Source organism: Arachis hypogaea, chromosome 6 (genome assembly GCF_003086295.3).
Source record: "Arachis hypogaea cultivar Tifrunner chromosome 6, arahy.Tifrunner.gnm2.J5K5, whole genome shotgun sequence".
Classification (NCBI taxonomy): Eukaryota; Viridiplantae; Streptophyta; class Magnoliopsida; order Fabales; family Fabaceae; genus Arachis; species Arachis hypogaea.
In genome coordinates, this window is record NC_092041.1 from 35,423,485 (window position 1) to 35,435,349 (window position 11,865).

The following is an 11,865-nucleotide window of genomic DNA, read 5'->3' on the forward strand; positions in this document are numbered from 1 at the left end:
TGGAAAATAAATTCCACGTGGCTTGTTACTATTTGTCCATATTTTTAACGTATCGGTACGTATGAATTTATCATCGTACCGTAGCAAACACCATTCAATAATTTAATGATTCAATTAGAATTAAATTATGGTTGAATTAATTTAATTAAATATATAATAAAATTATAAAAATTTAATATATAATTTTAAATATAAATTTAAAAATTTTTTAATTAATAACATTTAAAATTTTATAATTGACATAATAATTTTATATTTTATTATTAAAAGTTTACAGAATAATTTTTTTAATTAACTTCTAAGTTTTAAGTTTTATAATCAAGTAATCGAGAATTCAATAATAAAAATTTAGAATCACAAACTTATACAAAAATTTAAACCATCAATAATAAAGAATTTGAATCACGAAAAATTTCAACAAAAACCTTTCGATTAAGTATTCACAACAAGAACTAATAAAAAATTCAGTATCCAAAACCAAAAAATCAAAAAAAAAAATCAAGCAAAAAAAATTCTAAACTCAATATCCAAACTAAATTCAAAATTACATAAAAAATAACCTAACTCAAAGTACAATCCCAACTTAGAATCTAGTACAAAAACTCAGCTCAAAAGTCAAAATCTTAGAAATTAAAACTGAAGTCATTAACCACTTTTGGCTACGCTTTTAAAGCGTGGCAAGAAAAAAAGGTGTCGATAGGCCTTTTTCTTGTAGTGAGCAGTGGATTACCAAAGACACAGCGAAGAAAGAACTATGGTGACAGAATGAGCTTGGAAGAGAATCAATTTGCGACAAGGCCCTGAGCAGAGATTCCACAATGAGGCTCCAGGTAGAGATTCATGGAGGAGAGGACGTGCTTGAAGAGGATTGAGCAACTGTTTACGATTGACAAAAACAGGATTAACGAGCAACCGTTCGAGACCGAGCAGCCATACATTTGCGACGGCGACGCCAAAACCTTCTAGACCTTTACGTGATGTAGAGGAGAAGAGGATTGAGGAGAAGAGCAACCATTCGTGATGAGAGCTCTCAGACCTTCCAAAGACGACGACGACACCTTTTGTCACTGCCGGTGGCAATGGCACTCTCTACCCGACGAGGACAGAGACGACGAACTCAAGGCAGTGGTGATGAAACATGTTTTAGGGTGGGGTTTGGGGATTTGTGAGAGAAAAAATGGGAGGGAGGTGTTCTGTTCTAGTGTTGCCTTTGTTTTTTTTTTAAAAAAAATCAAAACGGCGAGCGAATCGAGATGTCACAAAATTGGTACGGTTCAATCGGTTCAGTTGTTTACTATCGATTTGACTAACTTTTAAATTGATTTTTTGCAGAACGATTTTATACATCAATTGGACCAATCAAAAAACCAATTTTTAATTAATCCAGTTGAACCAATTAATCTAATCTAATTTTTAAAATAATGCAATATACATAATTTTTTATTGAAAAAAGACACACTGTTCAAAGTGTATATATAGAGAGAGATATATATTATTTAAAGATATAATTTTAATATACGAATGGTATACAATCATATATACGAATGGTATACAATCATATATATATATATATATATATATATATTTGTTTAATTATATTATTTTAATATTATATAATTAAATATACATATAAAATTATTTTTCATTTATTAGTATACTAAAATTAATTTTTTATTAAAAATTTGAAAAATTAAATTTAAATTAATTTTTTTCCAAGCATACGTAAATAATAAGATGTTTTTACTTTTTTAGTTTGATTATTTTATATCAGATGATCTTATGAATGACCGAATACTTGAAAGAAACATTTAAAATTAAATTTTATCTTTTTTCATGCACCTTTACAACTATAACCCAAATGTTCATATTATATATATTGATTATTACATATCAGGTGATTTCTTATATGAATGACCAAAAACTAAAAAAAAAAGTTTAAAATCAAATTTTATCTTATTTGTTTTCATGCAGCTTTAACAATAAACTAAGCTAAGTCTAGTACAGATATTTGTTATTGAATATATTTTTTATTAATATAAATAATATTAGAGTAACCATTAAAATATATGTACGTAAATATAATATATCTATTATCTAAATATCAACTTAATAAAAGATAAATAATTTGATTTACCTAATGAAAAAAATATATAATTAATAAAAAAATTTATTGATATTAGATTATTAATAATATGATAGTAATGTTATCATATCAATAAAATTTAAAATAAATTTAAAAGTGATTCAAATTCAATAGATTAAATGCTATAAATAAACGAGAATAGTAATTCTCTATTTTTAATAATAGACCCGTTGATTTCTTAGTTTATTATACTATTGTTCTAAGTTTATATATAATTATATTGATCTTAGTAAAATGTGCTTTAGATGTACATAGTTCTAATTTAATGCTAGAAAAAAAAATATTTGTAGTTAAGTCTAACAAAAAAAATACTGGTACATGCGTTGTCATATTTCTTTTTTTGCCTTTTTTGATTACATAAATTTTTGTTAGAGAGCACAAAAATTGAATGATAAAGCACATAAATTTTTAGACAGCACAGAAATTTTTGCACATAGCAAAAATTTTATCAATATAGCATAAAAATGTACGTTTACACATAGCACAACAATTTTTATCCATAGTACATAAATTTTGTCGCGAATGTAATTTATTGCTTTGGTGAGTCAATGTTTTGAACATGTAGTCCTTAAAAAATTTTTGTGCTGTGAATACAAAATTTCTGTATTCATAAAATTTTTTTATTATACACTAAAATTTTTGTGCTATATGTATATTGTTAGTTGGGTGTCAATATTTTGGATATGTAGTCCTTTAAAAAATTGTGATGTGCACCAAAATTTTCGTGCTGTGTATTTTATTGGTTGGGTACAATATTCTGAATATGTGGTCATTTAAAAATTTATGTGTTGAGCATCAAAATTTTTTGTACTATACATCAAAATTTCTATACTGTGAAACAATTTTTATCCTCTAATTTTTTAAACATATAAGAGAAAAAGAAAATGAATAAGACAATCATGATAATAATGATAATGAAGGAGGATGAGAAGGAAAAAAGAGGAGGAGAATAAATCAAATAAAAGAAGAAGAAGATGATAACATTGAAGAAGAACAAGAGAGGAAGAAGAAGAAGTCGATGGCGAAGATGATGACAACATTGTTTAATAAAAAGAAAGAAGAAGATGACAACAATGATAATAAAGGAGGAGGAGGAAGAAGAAGAAGCGCACTGTAACTTAGTTAAATATTTGATTTAAAAAAGTTTGAATATTTAATTTTATTGAAAGTTAAACACCATTAGTTAAGTTACTTTTTACTGGTATTGAAAAATGAAAACACATTACACTATAACAGATAATATCTCACATTTTAATAGACCTTCTATTTATTTGATGAGATAATTAAAAGATTATTTATAATTAAAATCTTCACAACTTATCAATGGATATAACTATTTTAGTATAAATAATTTATACGTCTGGACATGGATGTTTTTATTTGAATATTTTGTTTGGACTATTGAGTTTATATTCTTAATGTCCTAGTGCAGATATTGACAGGAAGAATTGAAACTTTAACATGAATTCATGAACACACATTTTGGCTAATTTAATTCGCTATAGTGATAAACAAGTGACTCTTTTTATTATGCAAGAGAGATTGATTAGATTAGCGCATTTTTTATAGGTTATAATATATTTAGTTACGCAGTGTTGTTGATTACCTCTACATCCAGAAAATTTGGGGGAGATATATACATATATAAAGTGAAAAAGTGTGGTCTTAATGAGTTGATGTTACGGCAGGAGTTTGAATTTAGTTGTGAGGGGGGATTGAGAAACAAAGAGAAGGCCAATTACGCTATCAAATCATAGTGTGTAATAAATGATTTGAGGACCCATTAAGAATAAAGCTTTCATGTGAGTGCCTCTCAAGTAAAAGCTATTTAGTCTAGTCACAAGTATGTGCCCAAAACAAAACAATCTTTGCCTCAAATAATGTCTATCTAATCATTACAATCTTTAAGCTCCAATCATGCCCTCAACGGTGAAGATAGATGCCAACCACCCCCCCCCCCAAAAAAAAAAAAAAAATAGTAGTAGTTTAGTAGGTTACAAAGTTATGTTAAATAGCCTTGTTTGTTTTCCTTTGTGGAACATGAACCCTGTTTCTCCTGCATGTATACCAAACCTTATTGACTTGTGTGTTGATGTATTTATGTAATAAGTCCCACCATACACATGTGATGCTGCTTAATTTGACCCCCAAAACAAAGTGTTCCACTCGTTAACACAATTCAATGTGATGTGATTTGTGAATGAGACAGGGTATGCACCCCCCTTCATCTTATTAAAATATTTGATTACCTTTTTAGGCTTAATCATATAAAAGTAGTACTCGGCGTTCTTCAAGTAACGGATGGGAACTTATATGAACAAAATATTCAAAGGAAAAGGACACAAGTCACTAAAGTGTTTCTTGACAAAATGCTGCATGTAGATCTTTATCATTTCATGAAGACATGTTAAGATTAAAAAAACCAAAAACATGATGTTCATCTTAGAAAGAATGTTTCTTAATTAAGCATCTTATAATTTGGTCAACTTATAATCACTATATTAGGTTCGAAGAGAATAGCTTTTACTGAGAATTTTTTTTTCCCTTTTGGGTCAGGTCCTGAACAATGTTTTGAAACAATCCAATTATTATTATATTTTTGGACAGTAACAATCCAATTATTTGTCATTATGAAAAAGACGTTGTATTGAATGGGCCAAAATTTGAATTATTAAAACCATATGATGTTGCGAAATAAAATAAGCCCAACCATTACTTGAGAGTTGAGACTCCAGCTTATATCCGAGTCCAAACGAATTTAGAAGACAAGCATCCTTGCTTTCAAAAATAATTAGAAAAAAGAGTAGAGTTAGTACTCAAGCTAGATAAGGATTAAGATTCTCTAAATTTTGAATTTTTTCTTAAAGGATAATAAAGTATAATTTTTTATTATTTATTTATAAGTAGGACTAAAAAATAATATGAGAAAAAAATTATTTAAAAATAAAAGATCACACTTTATCCTCTAAAGTAAAAATTTAAAATTTAAAAGATCTAAATTCGGCCCGTAAAATTGCACTCATAATTTTTAAATGAAAATAATTCTATTAAATAAAAAATTTTACCTATAACTCATATAAATAACTTTAAATTGGTCTCTAAAATTGGCATCCATAACTTATATTAGCCATGTGGAGCTTTGCATGATACTATCGAAGAGTTGGAATTCGGAAAGGAGAATAGGATAATTCGCTTTGAAAGTATGATAAATCTAATACCTATGGGTGTGTGTGGTTGGAGAAATATTAGAGTATTTTCAGAAATATTTAGATAAAAATATCTTATTTTCATGTTTATTTCAAAGTTTAAAAATATATTTTTAGATAAATTAGTATATGAGCCAGAAAAATTTATAAAAATAAAAAATTATATGCTTCGATATTTAAAATAAAAATACAAAATAATTATTATTTTAAGAAATTTATAAAATTATTATCAAAATCAAAGTTTGACTTAAAAAGTGAGTAATAATTATTTTATATTTTGAAGGTAAAATAATTCTCTACTGATACAGAATTTAAAATAAAATTAAAATGTTTATATTAGAATACTTTTTTTAGAGACTTCTCTATAAATAACATTGATGGTTAAATTTGCAGACATTCCTACGTGATTCATAAGTAAAATTTTTAAACCTATCTTACTCTTAATTCTTGAAAGTGCCATATAGTTGGCCATGTGTAAAAACTGGTTTGGACAAGTACAATCCAACATGAGATAAAATTTGTCCCTGAGACTTATTAATTGTCATGGCAAACGATACTATTATGGAAAACTGTCTTCGTTGGAATCTAACTGGGACGGTTTCATTTGTTGGTACCATATTCATTCTTGAAATCAAAGCAATATGACCAACATTGTTACCTGTTAAGACTTCACATTCTATGACATAATTTTCAAGCTTCCTAACTTGTAGCCTTGTACCATTATAAAGACCACTAGATTGGTCAATATTTCTTAGTAACATCACCAGAACATCAACTTTGAGTATAAATTTATGTGGAGGCAAACCAGTGCAATTTATGCTATTCAGTAATTCAGGACCATAGAGATCTAGTTGACTCTCCATATTCCCTTCATCCATACGAATGAAATCCGAACTAAGATATAATTTTTTTCCCTCCAGGAATGATAGCCATCATATGGTTGTTGATTTCTTCAACGATGTCTAGCGTGGGAGCCAGTATAGTTCTTGCTTTGAAAAAATCCTTTGAGGACATGTTTTCTAAAATATTTTGATAAGAAAAATGAATCAACTCATCAAATGACTGGTCCAAAGAAGGAATAACAATATCTCCTGAAAGACATATCTCAGATTCACCATCCATATTGTCACCTATTAGACCATCACCAACTTTCAATGACCACTCACCAAATTGCTCTGTCTCATCTTGATCTGAAGCAGTCGTCCCTACAAAGAGTCTCATATTTTTTGTTAGTTTGAGCACCTGACAAAACTTCCAAAAGTAAGACGAATTCATGGTTGAATGAACGATATCTTACCTCGATTCTCGTGGAATGACAGGAAGAATTTGTCTAAAGTCTCTACCTAGTACAATCATTTTTTCTCCAAAGGACAAATCTTTGCTATATGTTAGAGAACACCTCATTATATCACCCAAACATTTATCAAGTGCTTCATAACAGTACCTACTAACCATTGGAGCCTCATCCCAAATTATAAGTTTGGCTTTCAACAGCAACATTGCTTGAGGAAAACCAGGTTTGATGTTACATATAGAATCCTCAGTTATATTCAGCGGTATTTTGAACCTTGAGTATGCCGTTCTTCCATTGGGAAGAAGTAAAGATGCAATACTACTCGAAGCAACGTTTAACACTATATCACCCCTTGAGCGAATCTCAGCAGACATAAGGTTCCAAAAAAATGTTTTTCCAATACCCGCGTGACCATATACAAAGAAAAAACCCCTTCATCACAATACACAGCTGTAACAATTTTATCAAATTCATATCTCTGCTCAGGTGTTGCGTTGGCTAACATGTCTGAGGCATTTTTCTTTAAATAATCCCTGTTAAAGTTTAGCTCTTCCCTAATAACCCTTTCGGTTAACAAAGAACTATCAACTTTAGTTGCTAAAGGCATAGGAGGATAGTCTTTCAAGGTTTTACCATAGGAATGTAAGATCTTGTCTATATCCACTAAGCACAACTGCTTAATCTCATCATCTGACATTGTTAACTCTGCATATTATACGATACTGTAAAAATTCAATCAAACTAAAAATGATCAATAAGAAAGAACTTTTATCATTGCAATTAATATAAAACTCACCCCTCATGTCATCACGGCTCTCTGTCGATACAAAATATCATCTAAGAGTTCATACCAACATTTATCCCAGACATGTTTTGGTCTTGAGATATTGTTGGATGTTAATAGAATGACAAATAACCTCCTAACATATGATCCTGAGGCCCATGAGCTTGCTTCCTTAATTGCATCAATGAATTTTTTGTCATTTTGCAAGAGTCTAAAGGCAAAACATGCATCTCTATACGTAGCATAAATTGTTCCTCCTACTGTTCTTATATCGCAAAAACTCATACATCCTCTTTGAGTATTCAAGAGAAGTCATTGGTAATATTCTTCGGTATTTGCTGCAAAAAACTTGGTTAAAATCTCACTTTTAAGTTGTTAAATGGATTAAGGTACGCTATTTTAATTATTATAGCTACACATCCGCATAAGAATAATGTTCTTAAAAAATATAGAAAAATAAAAAATTGCATAATCTACAGATTATAATTGTTGAAAGTTATTTGAACATTTATTTTCTAGTGTAGATAAATCGAATAAAATGGACGTGTGGTACAGACTGTTAAGATTTTAAATTTAAATCATTAAAGATCAAAATTGAATATAAACTCGTCATTACCTGCAGGTACATAAGTCAACCTTCCAATTGCGAAACCTTTCTTTCGAGAAAACCACTTTGAAGAATCGTCCTTCCAAACAAACTTGGTTGGAAACTCAGCATAAGTCAGACTTCGAGCATAGGGATATGACATGTTCGCTGTCATCAATCCCAAAAATATGGACTTATGAGATATTGCTTTTTCGACGATATCATTCATATTAGAAGTTTCACCATAAACCACAAGTTGCTCATCCTCCAAATGGAATGGAAGTCTAATCACAAATGGTTCTTTCTTTTGGATTTCGTATCCAAATAGACGCCAGACTGCCTCACATGCCGAAATGTACCTACAATCGTAGTAATTCCTAATTTTGTCAACAACTTGTGTGGTTTCTGACGGATCACCAGCATTGTATAGAGTAGCTGTGACGCAGTCATTACCCTTGTGTACATACTTAAACAGATACTTAATAGAACTTGTTTGGCATGTGTATTCCACATTTATGTGGCACCCGAACTTGAGCAACAATTCTGGATTATACGAAACAATGAACTTATTGTCTAGTACACATTCCCTTTTCTTCATTGTTCGACCATTATCAGTACGCCTATATTTGAAAAATCCGGCTTCATCAATGAGTGTTCGCTGTCTAAACTCTTTAGGATAGAAATTTAAACAGGATCCATTGTTCATGCAAGGTGAATTCTTGTTGTACGGACCACATGGACCATGTACCATGTAATTTTGAAAAGCTCCATGTAGATTTGGTCTTTCATTTTCATCAGGAATCTCAGCTGTTATATGTTTGTCTATGTCATCTGGTGTTTGTGACTTGAACTCGTTACTCATGAATAAAAGGATATGTGCATGCGAAAGCCCTTTCTTTTGAAACTCTACAGTGCAAACGTCTGAAAATTGAAAAAGACAAATGAGCAAAGTATTACAACATAAGATTTTAATAAAGCATTGCATAAACACAGACTTATATCCCAAAATTTTGCCAAAAATTTTTTCCTCTTTTAGGTCATCAATCAAACCATCAAACTTGATCTTGAAAACTCGACATAATATATCAGGACGGTCTTCTGCCTTCAATCCAATGGGAGTCACTTCTCTTTTTATCTCATCCCATTCAAGGTTATAGGTCATGGTGATAAAATAGCTAGGATATCCTGCATATCTGTAAATTACAAATGCATCTTTACAATTATTCATCATATACCTAGGTCCACCGGTAAAAGTACTGGGAAGAATGATTATTTTGCCAAGCCTTACAGCATCTACATCCCCGTTTATAAGACTTTCATGCAGACATTGTATTTATCAACCCTCAACTGTGGTTGTTTACACTTAAAAAATTTTAACCTCTCTGATTCTACCGTTGTGTAGGTATCTACTAGAAACTGTTAGAATAATCTCTTTGATCTCAGAATTAACGGAGATTCACCTGTCCTTTTCTGTAGTCGAAAAGCAAAGAATTGTCGCAAAATGATTGTTTTGTTTTTCTTTGTAGGCCTAGCAGATATAGAATCTGATATTGCAATATCCAAATGAAATCCATCCTCCCCATACGGAAACAACAATGGATATTGCAAGGCTAAATAAGATGGATTAAAAATATCAATCCGCTGGAGCTTTTTAGATTGACTCTCTATAATAATATCTCTATCATTGCTAAGTTGTACGACATCACCAACAATCAATGCAGCCATTTCAGATGTAAATGGCAAGTTGTATGTCCTGCCATCTGTAGTCCTTTTACTAATCAACTTAAACTTTATGTTTGTGCAATTTTCCTATTGGTACCTATCTCTTGCATAGCGAAAACTCATTTCCAAACTATTATATTTGTCTAGCATGTTTCTTAATATTGCCACAATTTTTCTATCCCGCTCATTTATAGCTTCATTGGAACTGCGAAAAAAAAAACAATAAAATTTATGTTATTTTCTCTTACAGATAAGAAATAACTAAAATGTTTGACTGGTTGCATAAAAATTATCGAAGTGTGCCTATTCAATTATTAATCTCATTTTCTGTTTCATAGATATATAGTTGGACAAATGTTGGTTGCAAACTATCAGGAGGAAGTAAGCTACCAATGCTATAGTAGTTTTGACTCCAAGCTTAAAAATTGGAGGAGCAGTCCCATTGTTCACCCCACGGTCTATTTTTTCGGCCATTGATGTAAAACAAAAACATTGAATTAAATATCCTTATATTTTTTAGAAAATGAATACTTCTTTGATCTCCTCCAGTATAAAGCTGAATGAGCTCATCAGGAGGCACAGAAAGTAGAGAAAGCTCGATCTTTCCTTCCATACAACATAATAAAAACTTTGGTTGGGACGACTATTTGGATTTAGCAAGCCTTTAATTTCTCCAAACCACATCCATGCTTTACAGTGTTGACATTGATAAATAGGATTTTCTATATCCCAGACATCTGCCGATTGAACTCTCTTTAGATACTCAGTTGTCATACCGATACAATTTAGTCCATGATGTACACAAAGATGCAAATAAACATACAGATAAAATTTTTACATACGTCTAAGGTTTCTAAGGATGGTATAAAATTATCTTCCATATTCCATCTAGCATTAAATCTTCATAACAATTCAAAATTATAATAAATAAAAATTATAAAAAATACAAATATATATGTTGATGTATTACTAATAATTCATATATCTTGCAAACTACAAACATAAATTCTTGATATAATGAGAAATTACCTTCATCATCAACAAAAAGGATAACATTTTAGCCACTTTGTGTGTCACCGCTTAGTAGGTGCGTCTTAATAGTCAATAAATTTACATCTTCATAAAGTTGTGCCAAATTAATAGTCACCAAAGTAACAACAGAGAAAAATTGTCTTTTTTGCATCCTAATAAAAAAAGGGCGAGAGAGAGAGAGATAAAGAGAGAGAGAGGGAGAGAGAAAAGAAAAAGACAGAGAGAGAGAAAGAGGAGAAAGAGAGGAGCAAGAGAGAGGAGAAAGAAAGATAAAGAGAGAGAACAAAGAAGAGAAAGAGAAGAAGAGAGAAAAGGGAAAGAGAGAGAGAAGAGGAGGAAGAGAGAGAAAGGAAAGAGAGAGAGAGGAAGAGGGATAAGAGAGAGAGAATAAGAGAAAGAGATAGAGAAGAACAAGAGAGAGAGAAAGGGATAGAGGGATAAAAAGAGAGAAGAGAAAGAGGAAAAGGGAGAAAAAGAGAGAAAAAGAAAAGAGAGAATGAGAAAGAGAAGAGAGAAAAAGGAAGAGGGGAAGAAGAGAGAAGACTGAGAGAGAGAGAGAGAGGAAAGAAGGGGAAAAAGAGAAGGAAAAAAAGAGAGAAAAAGAGAAAAATAAGAGAAAGAGAGAAACAAAGAAAGAGAAAATGAGAGAGAGAGAAAAAATATAAAAATTAATTTTATATATGTTAAAAATTAAAATTAATTTTAGTCTATAAACTAGTTTAAACTGATTTTTTTAATTAAAATAAATTAATTTTTTTAATTAAAACTAATTTTATTTTTATAAACTGATTTAAATTGATGTACTATATTATAAACTAATTTAAAAACTAATTTTTTATGTGACAAAATAATTTGGTTTAATTTTTAAATTATTTAAAATAGTTTAGTGCAGTTTCAATTCAGTTTATGAAAAAACTGAACCATAAACTGAACTATGAACACCTTTAGTTTAGTTAGTAGGCTGCTAATTGCATCTTCAAAAGAGCCCCCAAAAAATAGATCGTTTTGTACCAACAAAAACAAATGCCATAACGGACCATCATTCATAAAGAAACGGGAACATAAAAATATGCACATAAAAGGCTGCGGCGAGAAATA

At 30.2% G+C, this 11,865-nt stretch overlaps 1 protein-coding gene across 1 annotated transcript; it reads right to left on the minus strand.

Annotated features, from left to right (window-relative positions):
• Window positions 1–7,596: 7,596 nt before the first annotated feature.
• LOC140173442 (uncharacterized) lies at window positions 7,597–9,340 on the minus strand. The gene is made up of 2 exons (XM_072196950.1): window positions 8,044–9,340; window positions 7,597–7,765 (listed from the first exon to the last, which is right to left on the minus strand). Exons 1-2 carry the CDS (start codon window positions 9,242–9,244, stop codon window positions 7,740–7,742), a joined length of 1,227 nt encoding a protein of 408 aa, XP_072053051.1. The 5' UTR covers window positions 9,245–9,340; the 3' UTR covers window positions 7,597–7,739.
• Window positions 9,341–11,865: the final 2,525 nt, after the last annotated feature.